This window comes from Natator depressus, chromosome 3 (assembly GCF_965152275.1).
Source record: "Natator depressus isolate rNatDep1 chromosome 3, rNatDep2.hap1, whole genome shotgun sequence".
NCBI classification, from domain to species: Eukaryota; Metazoa; Chordata; order Testudines; family Cheloniidae; genus Natator; species Natator depressus.
This window is the reverse complement of record NC_134236.1, coordinates 137298302-137318636: the sequence shown is the minus strand read 5'-3', so window position 1 is coordinate 137318636 and position 20335 is coordinate 137298302. Positions and strand designations below refer to the sequence as shown.

Genomic DNA, 20335 nt, shown 5'->3' with positions numbered 1-20335 from the left:
ATTCTTTAGGGAAAGGTGCTATGATCCTGGATCAGAAATTGTAGAAATACCATTTAACTGACCAACAAATGGGAAAAAAAATCAGACTGGAAAATTATAATCAGAAAAAAACAACAACCACACACAGTGGGCTAAATTCACTGCTGCTGTAAGTAGGCCAGTTCTGTTTAAATAAGTGGAGATGTGTCCTCTTTGGAATTGTGCCTGCTCAAGAAGTGAATTTGTCCCTCTGCATACATGTACAGATAGGAGCTGACAAAAACTCTAAAACAATTCCATTTTGAATAAAATGAATCTAATAGGCATAGAGTAGAATGACAAGTGGTCAAGGAAAAGACATTAAAAGATTTCACTGATCTCTCTTTCCAATGGAAACAGTAAAGCAAAGTTTATTTTATTCATTTTCTCATATTCCCGCCGCCCTCCCCCCCCCCCACACACACAAACCAACCACATTCAGGTGAGGCTGAGTCACTGTGTGTAGGATAAGGAACAGAAGGGAAACCTGGGAACATGAAATCACTGTCTCTTGTGTTGCTGTTAATGATATATCTGAAGTAATTGTAATGATTAGGCTGAAGCTTCCCACTGTAAGAGAGAAAATGATACAAGGGCATGCAACAGTAGAAAGACAAAACATATTAGAAGAAAGGAGCAAGTTCCGGAGTTTACTATGCTGGGTGGTGTAGGAGAATTGGAGAATTCACTTTTAAAAGATACAAAGACAAGGCTAGTACAATACCGATGCCACGGAACATTTTGTTCAGACAGCCATGTGCAACCAACAATGCCAGCATACACCCGGACTGACACGGGTATGGGCCAATCTTTCCCACAATTACTGAACGACAAAGTGACTGTAAATACAACTTTACATAATCAAGATGAGCTGGCCTGGCATATGTTCACGGATATTTCTGAGGTTGCAGTAGCATTACCTGCCGGCAGGTAAAATTTCACTCAATGTGTCAGGAGTGGGGAAGAGGAGGCTGCCTCGCTCCTCTCCTCCACCCCATCCCACCCCCCATCCTCTTGTGATACGATGGCATACGTTAACACTACAAGCCAGGCAGGTGTATAATTGCCAATACCAAATAGGAGGACAAAAGCGATATATACTGTGCTCAGATAAAGGTCACAGATAAAGAATCCAGATGTCCTTGCAGGAGGATAAGTGCGTAGCTAAGTGGATCTGAATCCTTAAAGGCACCAATTTGCACAGAAAACTTGCTATTCTATTTAGCATGCCTACACCACAAAGATGAGTGCAAAGGAGTGAATGGGAACAATGGACATGACTGCTTAGAAATTTCTTTTGGGAAAATTCTGCTCACAGTTATACCAATGCAGTACAGTAAAAGTCAATGGTCTTGCCCTGTTGTAATAGAGAAGAAATGTGCCTTGAGTGGCCACAGCTATATGGATTTTGATTTTACACCAATCATATCTTTGAACATTTCCCCAATAAAGTAAAGGGCACAGTCCAAAAACTTGGCAGATTAAAAGGGCTCAAGAATGTTATGAAAGCACAGCATAATTAGCCTACGATGAGAGATTAAGACAGCTTGGCTAAGACTGAAGCTGGAGAAAGATACTATTTCACCCTAAGCCCTCACAAATGGGCTGTGAATTTGCCTTAGATTGAATGAGAAGCAGATACAGTAACTACGGCGAGCCTGGCAAAAGGTATAAGAGATAAGGATGTGAACATGAATGTACAGTACCAGAGCTAGACATGATAACATAACTAATAAAACAAACATTATACTGCAGGAATCCAAGTTTATTAGTAATGATCTACACAAAATGTGAAATGTGTCTACACTCTTGGGTTCTCTGACAGTATGCTAACAGGAATGATACCTTGTTCACTCTTCAGATCAGAAAGCCATGAAAAGGAATTGACCTGTTCTCTCTGACAGTGAGGCTGCTTTCAGAAACACAAGGGCATTCCCAAGCACACATCTAAATATAATCAGAATCATTTTCCGATGTTTCCTCCTTTAATTTTTAAGTTTTGCTTAATGAGTATTTGTATTTATTTAGCATTTTTTCCTGACTAAAGCATTTTTAGCAAAATAAGGGATTCTTTTAATGCTCTGAACTTTCTTACTGGATCTACAATATTTCAAAGTAATATCTCAGCTACACTTCTGCAATACTATTATACCCAGACGATGCCCTCATTAACACTGGTGCAAACATACAAAGGCTATATCTACATGTCCAGCTGTGAGGGGAGGGAAGACTGTGTGATTCCCAGCTTAAGAAGACATACTCTGTGAGAACTAGTGCACTAAAAACAGTAGTATAGCAACGGTATCAATGGCAGGGGTGAGCAGCTGCACAGGCTAGCCACTCCGAGTAGAAACCTGTGGGTACATACTCAGAGCGGCTAGCCCATACTGCCATTCACTGCTCCATGCTACCGCTATTTTTAGTGCATTAGCTTGATGAGAGCCAGCTCAGGCATGTCTATTTGAGCTGAGAATCACACCCCTAGCTACAAGTGTAGAGACAGCCTTAATGTTAATGGCATTGCACAGATGTAACTGAGGGCATCATATGAAGACAATGGATTGCACAGGTGTCTCTGAGGGAATCATTTAGTCTGCAGAGCCTCTATTATTATTAATGGTGAAGAAGCATGAGAGGGAAAGAGCTCCTCTTGACAGTCAGAGCCAAGGGTGAGTTTTCAAGAGTTGGTAGTTAGGGAAAAACAATTAAAACAAAACAAAACACATCTTTTGACTTGCAAACTGAGTGCATGTGGTATAGAAATCAGAGAGACACAATGAATAGGGAGTCTTCCAATGCTACTTTACAAAGACACTTTTTAGGACATAATCACACTTCAAGGGACGGGAAACCAGAGGTAACCTTTGGCTAATTCAAGATGTGATATTGCCCAGTCATAAAAAACAACAAATGACTGTATTACTATAAATTTAAAATATTATTCACTCTGTTAAGTGGTTTATATGAACATCAAATATGAAATAATTTAATAAAAAGGAAATTACTTATCTGGAAAATAGAACAAGGGAATCACATCATTATGTGGCATGAAAGAGTGAATTGAAAGGCAAGTGCCAGCCATACTTATTCCTCACTACATATGACCATACCACTACCACCAAGATGACCTAATGCTTGGACAAGTTGAACTTATGGATGATGAAAAGCTGGTTGAAGCTGAACATAAGCAAGACAGATGTGATGCTGGTGGGAAGAGGAAAGTATTTTGAAGAGTTTATAACCCTGGTGTAGTATCTTTTGCATTAAGGTACACGCCAACATATTGGTCAATTTAGTCTATAGTTTAGGAGTTATCTTGGATTCCTCATTGATGCTAAGCTCTCACATAGCAGCATCCATGAAAAACATTTTATACCATCTCTGTTGGCTAGGAGACTCTGTCCCATCCTGGAAGATTTGACACATTTGTCACTGCTTGGGTGGACTACAGTAATGCGATATACCTGGGCATTCCATGCTAAGGAAACTCTCGCTATTACAGAATGCTGCCGTGTGTCCACTCAGCAACACAGGCTCCTTGAATACTTTTAATCTGTCCTCTAGCTCCTGAAATTAGCTCCCCATGTTCAAGTTCTCGGTCCTTATCTTCAAGGCTCTTTCAATGACCTAGATCCAGGATATCTAAAAGATAAAACTAAAGCTCTCGGATGAGGACTGTGATCAACAATTTTGCTTCTCTTGCAAAATAGAACTTTCTACAATAAAAGAGGAGCTCAACAGTGCAGGAGACAAAGTTTTCTCAAGGGCATGGAATGAACTCCCCAGGAACTAATGACTACCACAAACCTCACCACCTTCCGTTCCACACAAAAGGCTAATTTCTTTAACCTTGCCTTCTCTAATATCCACACATAACAATGTGTATATTTAACACAAATGCCTACCAAAACACTTCACTATTCACACTTCTCTCATCCTCTCCACACGGAAAAGAAATAACACATGACAGATGCTATTTGTGTGTAGTGCTTAATGCACTACTGGATGGTGCTGAGCTACTACTGTGATGAGTGCAACAGAACATAAGAACGGCCACACTGGGTCAGACCAATGGTCCATCTAGCCCAGTATCCTGTCTTCTGACAGTGGCCAGTGCCAGGCACCCCAGAGGGAATGAACAGAACAGGTGATCATCAAGTGATCCATCCCCTGTCGCCCATTCCCAGTTCTGGCAAACAGTGTAAATAGATGACCTCAAACAGAATAAAATAACATCTGACAAGTGTCCAAGTTCTTTCTTCCATAAAAAACATGCAGAAGTATTTTCAAAATATTTCTTTTGTGCACTTTATTGCTTAATAGATCAGAATTAAGGATTATGGACATGATTCAGGAAAGCCTCCCTATTATCACATGCTAAAGCCCGGATTAAAAGCTTAAGCATGTGCTTTATTGTTTTCCTGTTTCAGGTCCTATGACAGTAGATAGTGTATAAAACAGAAGATGTGTGATACATTTTGAATAACTGAATCCATGTGTAAAAATCAGAAAGCAGCCTGAAGTATAGTATTTGTTCAGAGGGTTTTCTTCCCAACTGCTGTTCAAAAACCTTACACTAGTTTTTACTATACAATGATTCAAGTGAAATAATGAAATCTTATCAGTATTAGATGGAAAATTTCATACAATGTAAAACTCTGTGGTATAGCAACCTTTGCACCCATAACATCTGTGAGGTTGTATATTCTAACAAAAATAATGATTATCTGTGCTAAGAAGTCATACTTTATATGAATACAATCTTCATAATGTCACCTTTTGTAGAATTCTTTTTTGAATCATTGATGTATGGTGGGAAGTTTTGCTCTCTTTAAATTGAGTTCTTCAAGGTGATATTATAGCTTAGGATATTTTGAAAGGAATTTTATTGGTTTTCTACATTAAAGATGTACAGCTGTTCCAAAATGTGAGCATTTATAATATTAAGTTTATAACACAACAGAAGTGGGGACTCACTGATTTTTCTATATTACCATTTTTATGCTCATTAGTGTATTGGAAAAATAGAATATTTTAATCCTTTAATTTTAAGCCCTGAGGTCAAATGACCCCCCTTCCCCCCCCCCCACACTCACACACTCCCCCATCTCCCAACTCCCCAAAATAAAAACTCTATCACTTTAATCTCAGCCAGAAGGGAACTTTCTGAATCTGATATATGAGAAACACATATACTGATGTTTTGAGTTCCTTGGATTGGAAGTACTAGCAGAAGTTCAAAGCTGTATAATTATTTATGCCTCAAGTATCTTAGACCTAAAAGGACAGAACAAGTGGAAACCAATGTCAAATTGAGTTTGCATTCTTTGGCAAATACTCTGCTCACAGTCCTCCAGCTTCTCTCACTGAAAGACGGAGCAACCACACTGATTCACAGAAGTGCAGTCAGTTGATATATGATTTTTTTAAAGCAATGCCTCAGAGGGATATATAGCCAGAGAAGATGGTTTTAAAATCTAACCATCAGATCTGAAATACCTACGCTCCCTGGAAGCACAGGCTTAAATCCCACCAGGTTCAACTCATCCTTTCATCTTTCTGAGGTAGATTAAATTCCATGTAGCTTATTATACAGTGGTTTTTCATAAAAATTTTAAAAAACCAAGGCCCTGTGTACGCTACATGATATTAAACATGAAATGTCATGTTTCCTAAGAATAAGTCCTCATGTCCCGAGATCATTTGATATGAACTGCATATCTCACAGAACAGCTCAGCAGAGCTTGTTTTATTTATTTTATTTTTTTAACTTTTCATGACAGGCCAGCCTCTCTCTTTGCTAGGAGTGACCTGCTGTGCAACCAGCGTCTGTGCAGAATTCAGGACAAAAAAGGAGGCAGGTATTTTCTCCAGCTTTTTTAAGTCACCCAAAGCCATTATTCTAAACTATTAACATTTCAAGAAAGATAATTTTTAAAAGAAAAATCCCCTTCTCGTTATGAACCCACTCCTGCAAACCCTTATTCATGTCAGCAAAGTCCAATGGATGGGCGTACAGTGACCAAAACATCACCTTTCTTGTATATTGTATAAAACCGGAGATAAAATTTCAAAATTACATTATTTCCTTTCAACAAAAAAATTAAAAATACCATCTTTTCACCTGAGCTTTTAATTTACATGTGACCTTGAAAGGAAGTCAGTCTACAGCCATACCTGAAAAGATTTCAAAATAGAGTAGCAAAATGTGTTTATGTAACATCATGACCCTGGGTGAAGTGTTCGCAGTGGGGATTGAACTTGAGACCTCTGGTTCTAAAAATATGAGTCTCCTCTTCATGAGCTGAAAGATTCAGCTCTTTTAGCCAAGGATGTAGCTGGCTCAAGCAGCTCTACGTGTGGCCTGGCTACCACTAGAAAGGGTGACAGAGCAGCGCACGTGGTAAGATTACATTTATATATTTAATTAGTTTAAACTTATTGGTTGAAAAAATATAACACATGACATATTAGATACTTCTACAATGCAGAAACATACAGTGCACAGATCAGGATGTATGCCCTTGATGTGTACTTTACAGGAAGGAATAAATCTGAACAGCCACATTCTATCTCAATGCAAACTGAAGCCTATTACTAAAATTGATAAATACTACATATATGCTTGTAAAACCTCTTCGTCTCTCTTTAAAACAATCCTTTCACTCTCCTCTCTGCTACTGCATATACTTTGTGTATCTCCTGTCCAGAAACAGCATAATCATCTATTCGCTGTAGAGAGAGGAGTAACAGTATAATGTGTAATGGCCAATATGTGGCTTGATGGTCCCCAGCACATTACAAGATAAATTTAACAGAAAGCTACATCCCTGGTTTGTTTGCCCAGTGACATATAGTTCAGCTAGTTATTTTAAATTATACCTTGTGTTCACTGAAAGCTTCAAAGAAGTAGTTATTATGCTTATGAAAACTATGCAGATTACCACAAATGGAAGATCTGGCCAAATATTTATCAAGAAGAGAGACAGAAGTTCCATTTAAAACACAAAAAATCACCACAAGCTGTATATCAAGACTTGGATGTTTAGGTCTCCTTTTCACAAGTCAATGGAGCTATTCTGGTAAACATCAGATGAGGTTCAGGCTAATAGGTTTTAATTAGACCATGTGAATCTTCAGGTGTTTGAGAATTTCATGCAGACCAAGCCAGGGAGTTAAATCAACCTTCAGTCTCTCTAAGAAGAGCTAGTGTAGGGAGGTTGCCTGGAGCCTACCTGAAAACCAAAAGGTGTTCTCTTGCACAGTGTGTGTTGCTTGCAGGACCGCAGTCTGACAGTTACACAGGAAAGGCCTAACAACTATGTAGGAGAAGTGAGTTTAAGAGGCTTTTGGCATGTCACTTATAGCAGCACAGACCTTTAGATTCAGAGAAAAAAATATCTGAGGCAGATGCTAAAAAACAGCCTCAGAGACAAACTAAACTAAATCTACTAAACACTTTGTCAGATTTCAAATTATGAATTTAAACTGAGAGCAGCTAGGTCATTGCTTGTCACCATGCTACAGTAATTGTTATTCTTTGTCTTACAGCTTTAATAGTGACAGGTTTCAGAGTAGTAGCCGTGTTAGTCTGTATCTGCAGAAACAAAAGGAGTACTTGTGGCACCTTAGAGACTAACAAATTTATTTGAGCATAAGCTTAAATAGTGATCTTTCCAGCCCTTGAATACCTTGCCTTAGGTATCCCTCAGGCTTTAGTTTGACACTGCAAATTTTATTTTGGAACTAGGTCCTCAGGAACATTTCAGGTGTTTTATATAAAATAAAATGGGAATTATTATGTCATGTGAGTAAAAAGAAATGATGCTTAAAACATTTTAGAGATAGAGATAATCTTAAACCTAGGTAAAGTGTCAGGTCATATTGCTGTTTTTTGCCCCCTCTCCACTGGTACAAAGTTTATTCTAGCAGATGTGCTGCCATTAAGCGAGGAGATATCTTCACTGACCTCCCACCCTGGTCACCGGGACATTTGTCCCATCAGTCCATGGAGAGGATTATTTCAGTTTTCAGAATGGAGAGAGGTAAATAGTGGTGTCCCCCAAGGATCTGTACTGGGACCAGTGCTGTCCAACATATTCACAAATTATTGGAAAAAGGGGTAAACAGTGAGGTGGCAAAATTTGCGGACAATACAAAATTACTCAATATAGTTAAATCCAAAGCAGACTGAGAAGAGTTACAAGGGGATCTCACAAAACTGGGTGACTGGGCAACAAAATGGCAGATGAAATTCAACATTCATAAATACAACCTAATGCACATTGGAAAACATAATACCAATGACACGTACAAAATGATGGGATCTAAATTAGCTGTTACCACTCAAACAGATCTTGGAGTCATTGTGGACAGTTCTCTGAAAACATCCGCTCAGTGTGCAGCAGCAGTCAAAAAAGCTAACAGAATGTTAGGAAACATTAGAAAAGGGATAGATAACAAGACAGAAAATAGCATATTGCCTCTATATAAATCCACAGTACACCCACATAGAGTGATCAGACAGCAAATGTGAAAAAACGGGACAGGGGGTGGGGGGTAATAGGAACCTATATAAGAAAAAGACCCAAAAATCAGGATTGTCCCTATACAATCAGGACATCTGGTCACCCTACACCCACACCTTGAATACCACCTGCAGTTCTGGTCGCCCCATCTCAAAAAAGCTATTTTAGAACTGGAAAAGATACAAAGAAGGGTAACAAAAATGATTAGGGATATGGAACATCTTCCATATGAGGAGCAATGGAAAAGACTGGGACTTTTCAAATGGGAAAATAAACAACTAAGGGGGATATGATAGAGGTCTATAAAATCATGAATGGTGTGGAGAAAGTGAATAAGGAACTGTTTATTCATTCCTTCACATACACAAGAACCAGGGGCCATCCAATGAAATTAACAAGAAGCAGGCTTAAAGCAAACAAAAGGACGTATTTCTTCACACAACACACTTGATGTATAGAACTTTAGCCAGATGATGTTTTGAAGGCCAAAAGTATAATGGGATTCAAAATAGAATTATATAAGGTCCTGGAGAATAGGTCCATCAGTAGCTATTAGCTAAGATGGTCAGGGATGCAACCCCATGGTCTGTGTGTCCCTAGCCTCTGATTGCCAGAAGCTGGGAGTGGACAACAGGGGATGGATCACCCAATGATTACCTGCTCTGTTCATTCCCTCTGACACACCTGGCATTTGCCACTGTTGGAAGACAGGATACTGGGCTGGATGGATCTTTGGTTTGACTCAGTATGGCGGTTCTTAGGTTCTTACCATGAAGCTAGTTCCAAAGCATGTGTTGTGCAGGACAGACACCACTAAAAATAACATTGTGGCTGCAGCATCAAGAGTAATGGCTCATGCTAGCCTCCAAAGCAGTTTGAAATTAAATAAAGTTGTGCAGACATACCCTACATCTCTTTTTGCCTTAGTGTTACCATCTGTAAAATGGGGATAGCAATGCTTACTCCAGGTTTTTAATGTGATTCCTGGATGAGAGTTATTAGTGTCTTTTTCACAAGTATTACTTTACCCTGAAAAGAGCAATATGTGAATTTGGAATAGCTGGAATGAGAGAGTAAAGAGCTCTCAATCAAAAAAAGAAAAAAGAAAAAAAGCCTGTCCTTCTGTCCTCTTGAGGTTATGTATTGGCATGGTCCAAAATTCCAGTCCCATAAACCAGAATATTTGTGATGGGAAAGTCAGGGCAATGGGCAGTCTTCTCTGATACAAGAGTATTAATTTTATTTAAGGCTTTAAATAATACTAAGAATAAGACAATAAGAAAAGGAGAATGGCAGGCAAATTGAGCTGTAACAATGCACTGGATAAAAAAAAGAACACGTTTTAAAAAAGAGCTTTAATGCAATGAACATATTTTTGAATTATTTGCAAAATTAAAAGATAAATGATAAAATAGATAGCAAAATGCTTCCAATTAATAGAAATAACGTAGTCTTAGAACTTAAATGAAGTGTTTTACCAGGGGAGGGGAGGGGGGCTCTCTGGACTACTTTATTTAACTTAAGATAATTTAAATTATAAAGAAAATGGTATTGTAACTCTCAAGGGAAACCTATTTTATTTATAAGGTACTTCCTTTGAAGTAGTTATGGAAATGATGGTGTTCCTGCAGCCTATATCTCAAATACCACACTCTCCTGTGAAGTAGTCAGTCCTCACAGGTTAAGCAGTATTAGTACATGAATTCAAAAGAGCTACAGGAAGTTGAAACTGTAATTGAAAAAGGCGGTACTCTTCTTTCCAAATACTGAACCTATGAAACTGAATAGAACAGGGTTGACTGTGTTGCTAAAACTGCTGTTTTTCCGATTTAATGGAATACCTAGGTACTAGTTCCAAAATCATTTAAGATTCCATGGTACACTGAATAAGAATAAGAATGTTAAAACACTGCTCCGGGAAAATTCCGGTTGAGGGTAATGTGTTCTGCCTACTTAAATTCAAATGTATCAACATTTTCATTATCTACCTGAACAGATGATGCCGGCCACTTTAGAATGACCAATGTATGGATACCACAAAAAGTACATCTGTCTCAAGACGTTCCATAATAATTACAATTACTACTTTGTGTTATTTTACCCCAAAACGTACATCATCATCTTAATTAGTTTCTTATTAAGTCACATCCCAGCTCTCTGAACACCTCACCTAATGATAGCTTCTGCCTGAACCAACTTAAATAACCAAAGACGGATACATACCCAAAGGAAATTAATTTCAAGTCAAGCATCATCTTTATTAAGCACAGTAGTTTCCTAAATATCCCAGGTGGGACACCATCCTTATACTCCAGTCTAGACATGCAAACATAATGGTTCCAGTTCTGATGTTCCTACTCAAATGAAGCCAAATGGGAGTTTTGCCCAAGTAAGGACTTACCAAAAAAAACAATTAAGTCCTATAGGATTTGGCCCAACAAACAGCTACTTTCACTGCAACAAATAACAGTGTAAACTCATAATAATCGTATATATAAATTATATTATAATATAAATTGGATCATTCCTCCTTAACACTGTAAACTTATATGGCCTAACCTATTATTAAACCCCCATAAAATGTATTAGTTGTTGATGAGCAAAACCACCAGGAGAAAAAAAAAATGATGTTGCCTCACTGACTTATACAATTCTCGATAGATGGATTTTAAATGTATTTGAAAAAGAAAAACAAAGATATTTTACGCTATATGGAACAAAATTAAATTGTACAAATAAATATTAAAAGTATTAAAATACTTCTTAAAAAATTAACATGAACGTGTGACCAACTTTCTAAGGATATAGCTTAGCTCTGGTCCTTCTCTGTGCAGCCCCTCCCTAGATCCGGGTAACTACAGGCCTGTTAGTTTGACATCTGTAGTATGCAAGGTCTTGGAAAAAAATTTGAAGGAGAAAGTAGTTAAGGACATTGAGGTCAATGGTAAATGGGACAAAATACAACATGGTTTTACAAAAGGTAGCTCGTGCCAAACCAACCTGATCTCCTTTTTTGAGAAGGTAACAGGTTTTTTAGACAAAGGAAACGCAGTGGATCTAATTTACCTTGATTTCAGAAAGGCATTTGATACGGTTCCACATGGGGAATTATTAGCTAAATTGGAAAAGATGGGGATCAATATGAAAATTAAAAGGTGGATAAGGAACTGGTTAAAGGGGAGACTACAATGGGTCACACTGAAAGGTGAACTGTCAGGCTGGAAGGAGGTTACTAGTGGGGTTCCTCAGGGATCGGTTTTGGGACTAATCGTATTTAGTCTTTTTATTACTGACCTTGGCACAAAAAGTGGGAATGTGCTAATAAAGTTTGCGGATGACACAAAGCTGGGAGGTATTGCCAATCGTGATACAGCATGGCCAGAGGGCAGCAGGAGAGTGTTAGAAGGGAGCCTTATTCCCTGTAGAGGGAAAAAAGTTTGCTATAAATTAATTAAAGCACCTGAAGCCAGTCACATGATAAAACCCCCCTGTGTCAATCAGAAAAGGGGAGGAGTTGAAGCAGAGTGGATTGGTGTTGGAGCAGAGAGCAGTTTGGAGGGAAGCAGAGGAGAGTTTGGAGGAGTGCTGCAGTGGGCTGAGAAGACCAAGACTCTAGGTAAAGGGACACCTGGTTTGTGCAGAGGGAGGGCAGGAAGCACCACAAGCTGAAGGGCAGGAGACGGAAGTAGCCCAGGGGAAGGAACCGCTAGTTCTAGTGGGTTACTGCTATCCCTTGGGCCCCTGGGCTGGGACCTGGATTAGAGGGCAGGCCCGGGTCCCTCCCCTCTCCACTCCCCTCCTCTAGGACACTAGTGGGGCAGTTAATACCCAAGTTCAGGGGCAAGAAACGGTGCCTTGAACCCCCCTCCCTCCCCAGAAGAGAAAGCGTGAGACCCATCATAGTAGCGCCGGCAATTTGCCACACAATACAGAGAGGGAAGGGATATCATACAGGAAGATCTGGATGACCTTGTAAATTGGAGTAATAGTAATAGGATGAAATTTAATAGTGAAAAGTGCAAGGTCATGAATTTAGGGATTAATAAAAAGAATTTTTGTTATAAACTGGAGATGCATCACTTGGAAGTAACAGAGGAGGAGAAGAACCTCGGAGTAGTGGTTGATCACAGGATGATTATGAGCTTCTAATGTGATATGGCTGTGAAAAAAGCTAATGTGGTCTTGGGATGCATCGGGGAGGTATTTCCAGTAGAGATAAGGAGGTTTCAGTACCGTTATACAAGGCACTGGTGAGACCTCATCTAGAATATTGTGTGCAGTTCTGGTTTCCCATGTTTAAGAAGGATGAATTCAAATTGGAACAGGTACAGAGAAGGGCTACTAGGATGATCCAAGGAATGGAAAACCTGTCTTATGAAAGAAGACTCAAAGAGCCTGGCCTGTTTAGCCTAACCAAAAGAAGGCTAAGGGGAGATATGATTGCTCTCTATAAATTTATCAGAGGGATAAATACCGGAGAGGGAGAGGAATTATTTAAGCTCAGTACCAATGTGGACACAAGAACAAATGGATATAAACTAGCCATCAGGAAGTTTAGACTTGAAATTAGACAAAGGTTTCTAACGGTCAGAGTGAATTTCTGAAATAGCCTTCCAAGGGGAGCAGTGGGGGCAGAAGACATATCTGGCTTCAAGACTAAGCTTGATATATTTATGGAGGGGATGGTATGATGGAATAGTCTAATTTTGGCAATTAATTGATCTTTGACTATTAGCGGTAAATATGCCCAATGGCCTGTGATGGGACACTAGGTAGGGTGAGATCTGAGTTACTACAGAGAATTCTTTTGTCTGGCTGGTGAGTCTTCTCCACATGCTCAGGGTTCAGCTAATCACCATATTTGGGATTGGGAAGGAATTTTCCTCCAGGACAGATTGGAAGAGGCCCTGGGGGTTTTTCGCCTCCCTCTGTAGCCTGGGGCACGGGTCACTTGCTGGAGGATTCTCTGTACCTTGAAGTCTTTAAACCATGAGTTGAGGACTTCAATAGCTCAGACATAAGTCAGGGGTTGGTGGGTGAGATTCTGTGGCCTGCGTTGTGCAGGAGGTCAGACTAGATGATCATAATGGTCCCTTCTGACCTTAAAGTCTATGAGCTCAGGGATTCATAAGAATGACATCACTTTTGTTGTTCTTCCTTTTACTTGTTTGTAATAGAAATTGATATTATGTACAATAAACCTTAACAGATCCATCCAAAGCTACTAAAGTATAGCCAGTATTTGTGATAAGGCAAAATGAAAATGTCTTAATAATCATTACATCTAAACTTGAAGAGAGAATTTGAGATTCAGACATACGAAATGGTATAACTGATTAAACTGTGTGTGTCAAATGATTCTGTTTATCTTGCTTTTTACTTAATGCAATGAGTGCTGGTGAGCTGTCAAATTCTGTTTGATGTACTGCACTTTTGTAAAGAGTACAACACATTATTTTATTATTTCCTTATACATGTTATCCATTAAAAGCAATACACTTTCCATTATTTTGCACTAATGGTATTTGCTTTTTATCTAATTTGCAGTCAGAAGAATTATTACTTGCTTCTGGCTTTCTGAAAGATTTGTTGACTTATACATCTCTACTAACTGGACTACACGGTTTCGTGCCTTAGACCTTTATATTTTGCTTTGATTTGGGTTTCTCTACTGTCTTCATAGTGATCTGGCAGAGAAAGAGAGAAAGATGTGAGTTGCATGAAGCTAACAGAAATGTGTTATATACGTTCAGGTGCAGCTTGCATCTATAACCTTCTCTTTACACTGAAAGTGTTCACAGTTCAGAACAAGTTCAGTCACAATTCTCTGAACCTAGGCATCATATTTTTTTAAACCACACACACACACACACACACACATGAAAGTGAGGCCATTGAAATCCAGAGGAAAGGTAGATTTGTTCTTTTTCAAATTCCCTGCATGCCCACCTTCCTCTGAGATCACTGTCCAGCCCAGCTATTATTAAGGTCCATAAGAGGCTTGTGAATATCAAGAGACAATCTGAGCCTCCCCTCACTCACAAGGAAAGCCTGACCCTTTATGATTGGTGGCAAATCGTCTAGCCATCAAAAGGAAAAATGTAAATTTAATTACATTAATAAAATTAATAAATTTAAATGTAATTTAAAAAGGATATCAACACAGAACAACTAATATGGATCAGTGAATAGATAAAGGAATGTATGTATATAAACACACATAATATAATCGCCACTGCTGCTGAAACTTTATATATAAGAAAAAAAAAACGCACTAACTGGTGAATAGATAGATATAATTTTGAGCAGCTAGCAGCCCAAAACAATTGTAATTTTAGGGATGCCAGCTGTGCTACTGTATGCAAGATAGCATACCCTAATTTCAAGATGTGGAAGCAAGGGGTAAGTCCTCCTTCAAGATTCATTTCAGCTGCTTATTGCTAATGTTGAAATCACAAGGTTTAGCTGATATGCCATCAACATGCTTTCATGCTACAGCTTGGTCAGATGCTTTCTCCAAACTGAATGTAGTGGCTAGAATCTTACACATTTCACAAAACAGTCATAGTGTATTATCAGTCCTGCAGTTCTCAATGCAGGTATGTGAGGGAGGAGCCTTTTTACATGTAAAAAAAGGGTGTGTGTGTGTGCATACAGGCTTTTAAGACACTGCTATATTTGTCACATAACACAATTCCACAATATGAGCATTATCAAGGGGAAGTTTTACAGAAAGCTATGGCCAATAACAGAAAGAATACCAAAAACATAGACATGAATTCTGCAATTCAGGTTCACCTTAGTAGCCAGATGAGATTATTTAAATGTTCCTGCTATTGACACAGAAAGAAATATACATCTTGGGGCAAAAAAGCAAAGAAAATATGCTAAGACGTACTACTCCAATTTATTCAGGACATCGCAGTTCTTTGTCTATATTTGCAACACTAGGAGTTGACTTGCTGAAGGTCCACGAGATTAAGGCTCCCAACTGGGAAGGGTAACTGCATGGGGAAATCCTGGTATCCAGTTCACTTCAGTATCAGGGCCAGAATCTCCTATATTTTCAACCTCACTCTACTTCTGACCTAAACAATCAAATCAACTCTGCTGCGGGGAAGTCCTGTGAGTGAACTATGGGGCTAAACTCTAAGATTTGATTGAATTTAGAGGAGGCATTATAAATTAGCCCTGTAAAGTGCTGTAGCAAGGCTTACACAAAAGTTCAAAATTAATTAGTAGAATACAACGGAGGAAATTTTCTACAAAAACTTTCCCTCACTTATCAACATTACCATTGTACTTTGCTCTTCTCAGAGAAGATCTGGCAGGAGGCCCAGAGGGACATACACGTATGTATTCAAGATGACATCCATAATACTATGTGGTAAGGCCACCTGTCTCAAAGTTAGGGTGGATGATCAAATGTTCCCATGGATTCCAAATGAGCCTTACTTCTCAGAACAAACAATCTTTTTTGGACAATCATTTGTTTACTGAAAATCAAATAAAATGAATACACATATTTTGAGTTTTTTACCTACATAGTCCAGCTAGGAACATCAAAGTGTTTGTTTGGATCAGGCACTGTGCAGTTCTGTGAACTCTTCTTTTGGATACAAAACCAGTACTGTGTCAGCACATAGGCTGAAAACAAAACAGAAACAGAGGGGAAATTAATAAAATACGCACGAGATGCAGAAAACAACAGCATAGGTGAAGTTTAGGCTATGACGCTAAAGCTAACCCTACTAATACTTAGCGCTTACATAGCAATTTATGCGCCTGATTCTGATATCGCTGTCAATAGTTTTATACCAGAGGCATCCATTGAGCTAGATTCTCTAGTGTTTAAAGACAGCTTTGAGCTAATCCACTAACACAAAGTTGTTCTAAAGTTGGTTTACCCCATCTCAGCGTAGCAAGGTCCTTGGGTCACAAAGAGCTACCAGAGGATTGCCAGCATATGCCTCAGTCTCCAGCTGCCTGCAGCTGGCGCATAGGATATACCCCGGAGAAGTGGGTGTCCTAAAGTGTCTGTATATGATTTCTGGTTGGCTATGGCCCAAGCAGAGAGTGAGTCTTCAGACTGCTTTAACCTGTACCAGTGCATATCAGTCCCAGATGACAGTCTAGGACATTGATTACTCCTGCTTTACACTGGTGTGAAATAGATCAGAATCTACAGGTCTACAGCTATGTGTTTGAAGTGTGCTAGGAACATTTGCTAACAAATACTTACAATGGCACTGTGAGGCACGCAAGAAAGTGTCCCCATTTTACAGATGGTGAAGTGATCTAGTCACAACCACCAGAGCACTTTGTGCACCTCATAAATGCTAATGTATTTATCCTCAAAACACCCCTTTGAGACAGAAAAATATTATCCTCATTTTACTGCTGAAGAACTGAGGCACAGAAAGATTCATTTACTTGGCCAAGACAGTCTTAACCACAAGAGAGGCACAGAGAGGTGAAGTTGCATGCCCAGAACCCCACACTGACTAAGTAGCAGAGCCACAGATAGAATTTAGACCCCCAACTCTGGACTCTTCCTCCAAACCACACTTCACTCCCTTTGGAACTTGCTGCTTAGAAAAGCTGGGGTTTATTATGAATTTTCACATCGCAAATGAAAGAAAGCAATGCACTGCATGCATTATATCTTACAGACGTATCTAGTTTCATCTCTCTTTATAAAACTGAAACAACAACAAAAAAGTTTAAAAACACTCAGAAATATAATATATAGATCTCTCCTGCCAAAGAGGAAAATCCCTGAAGTAAGTTGTGAACCAGCAGGAATACCCACTGGCTAACACCTTCCATTTTATAATGTGTAATTAGTACAAATTGGAATCAGGTGTCATCATTATCCCATCTATCACACAGCATTGCAGGCTAAGATTTCAATAACCCCGTCTGTAACTTTTCCACAGAAATATGATTCCAATCAGATGCTCTGTGTGCTGGCTCACTGCCTCTTCCCCCACCCCTTTGGCACAGCAACAGAACTCAGTTCTTATTGTTGCAATATGGGGAAAGTCAGACAACAGAGACATCACTGGGTTTATTGGACAATCAGCTTCTGCGGAAGAGTTACTGAAGAATTATAGCACAGTGATTGAGATTACAATCTGCTCTTCCTTTGTGGAGGAAGAAGTTAATAATGTCCCACATTTACTGTATATGCCAGTAGCAGCTCCCGTCATACAGAACTTAAACTAATACACAAACTAATCTCAGGAATCTCTTCACCTACCAGTCAAAGCCTAGCATCTTTTGGGAGGGAATGCAGCTCCTGTTTAACCATGCACTGCAAAGCAGTGTAACATTTTAGGGATGGGAATGAAGATGAACACCCTTATCCAATTAAAACAGAAATGGTAATTTTAAGGAAAGAGAATAGAATTATATAAAATGGAATTTAACCAAGAAGCCAGAATGTATATTCCCTCACTTGCAAACAGTACTGTGTAATCACTGATAACTAATAGTCTGGACCTCAATTTTACATCTCATTTCATGAGAGAACTTTCAGTAGGCACTTTTTAACACAACTTTAGCATTAATTCAACACTCAGATGGAAATGCAACACCTACTGAATGGCCTGCTCCACCCCCTGAAGCAGCCAGATGTTTATTCTTTGAAGGTCTAGCATCCAAACACAGCATCCATCTCACTGCTGCTCAGTTTGAGAGATTTGAGTGAACTGTGCACAAAAGCTGCAGCTGAGCTGACAGAAGAACGTAAGTAAAACATGGTGAGGGAGAGGAGAGTTCATGGATCTCACACCTGCCAGTGCAACCCACACTCATTTGGTGTGGCGCTCTGTTCCACAATGTGGTGGCTCGGCCACATATAGATATTCATGAGGCTGCTACAGCCCCAGCTAAGAGAGTTGAGGCTCATATATTTGGAGCCCTAGGTCCTGAATTCAAGCCCTGATGCTGATAACCTGATGTAACTAGAGCTGGGCAAAATTTTTCAGCTGCAATTTTTTTCCAGTAAAAAAAATTAAGGTTTGGTGACACAGAAACATTTCACAGTTTCATTTCTGATTCACCAAATTGTTTGTGTAAAAAACTAAAAGAAAAGAGCGCAAAGTCTAAATGTTTCATTTAGAGATTTTTGAAATGAAACATTTAAATTCTTTGATTCAAAATGGCTTCTTGTTTCAAAATTCCCTTCAGTTTTAGTTAACAAACATTAAAACACTTGAAATAAAAGCAAAATGTTTTGATTCACTGAAATTTGAAAAAAAAAAAAACATTTTGGGGTCAACCTGATTTATTTTTCCCAGAGCTGCCAGTGAACTGAAAAATCAGTTATGCAGACAGCTCTTGGCATAACATCTGCACTATGCTAATTCATCTTGCTATTAAAACAATAACCTTCCTAAGATGTGCCAAACTATTAATTTATTTATTTATTTTGTATACCTTCCTGGAAATAGACAACATTGCAGATACTGAACTGACATTACACATAATGATAACCAAGAGACTATGATGGGAATTCATCAGCTGGAACATTAAATTCTTCATCTGAACTTGTACAGGGCAAGTCATGCAAAGGGGTGTTTACATGGCTTGATGGAAAATGCTATTAAGTATTTACATTGTCTGTATAGCAAAAAAAATATTTTGCGTCACTAGACAAATCACATTTCTGGATGTACCTTGGATATTGTTACAAAAGTGCTTAATTAAGGATTAATTTTTTTAGTCACTGAAAAGATTAAATGATCACAATAATTAAAGCGGGTTAAATATTGAAGAACAGAATTTTATTGCAACAATTTATCCTTTATTAGTTTATTAAGTAATTAGTCATTAATACATTTGTTCATTATCAGACTAGCTTTATACACTACTGTAGGTCAGTGAATTATAATGCTTCTGCCATGGGGTTTAGAGCTGAAGAAGTGGAGCTCTCACTGGGTAAAGCTGATGGAGTTCGTAATCTGGTATCCATTCTAGGATACTCCATGATAGTGTCCTCCTCTTCAGTTGTGCTAGATAAGGGTGGATAAGCCCCACAAGGCCCCTGCACGTGTTTGATGGTGGATTTTGATTCTTTCATCTGTGTGAGTTCACCTCCCACCCAGGGAAGAAGGAAGCTTGCTTGCTCTGCCATCTGAGCACTTGGTCTGGCTGGCCGCTTAGCCAGGTGCTCATTCTGCTCACCACCTTGCCAGTTGCTCATTCTGCTCGCTGCCTTGCTAGCTGCTCATTTCGCTTGCAGGTCACCTTCTGCCACCTGCCTCTCTGCTGTGACCTCTTGGGCTTCCCAAGGTCAGTCTCTTGGGCTTCCACACAGCTCTTAGTGATTTTCAGCTCTTAGGCTGGGCAGAAACCCTGTCCCACCACAAGTGATTGTCAGCTCTTGTTGAGGATTTAAAATAACAAAAGTCTCCTAATGGAGCCTATTTAGCTCAATCTTTTAACAGTGTGGAGGAACAGGTTAGACCAGATAAGGGACCCTGAGGGAGAATCCACTCCTCTTGGCTAGGATACCTGTCCCCACCCCTCTTACTTTCATAGAGTCTGGCATTCAAGCCCCTGTCTTAGCGAGTCCCTTTCAACTGAGTGTAACCCCTCAATCAGGACCAGCTCAGCACAGTTCTGCTCCCCTTTAGTCATACAATAAATATAACAACATTGATAACATTTTGATACCTCTGCATTTGGTATTACAAGTGATTTGTAACCCAAAACCAGCCAAAGTTGATCACTTGGAGCTACACAGCTTCTGTCTGCTGTATTTGTACGCAGATTAGATGTAT

General features: G+C 39.2%; 1 protein-coding gene across 7 annotated transcripts in view; it reads right to left on the bottom strand.

Moving 5' to 3' along the window:
• The window catches only part of CHRM3 (cholinergic receptor muscarinic 3), a 474710-nt gene that overhangs the window by 202035 nt on the left and 252340 nt on the right, over positions 1-20335 (bottom strand). For 3 of the 7 annotated variants that reach the window (XM_074947045.1, XM_074947046.1, XM_074947047.1), the window contains one exon: positions 16087-16193. The exons of 1 other annotated variant lie outside the window; for it this stretch is intronic. In XM_074947045.1, coding sequence (XP_074803146.1) covers positions 16087-16109 — 23 coding nt within the window. In that variant the 5' untranslated portion in view covers positions 16110-16193. Of the gene's footprint in view, positions 1-16086; positions 16194-20335 lie in introns of those variants that run through there. 3 more of the 7 variants (XR_012638657.1, XM_074947048.1, XM_074947051.1) reach the window with 2 other exon arrangements.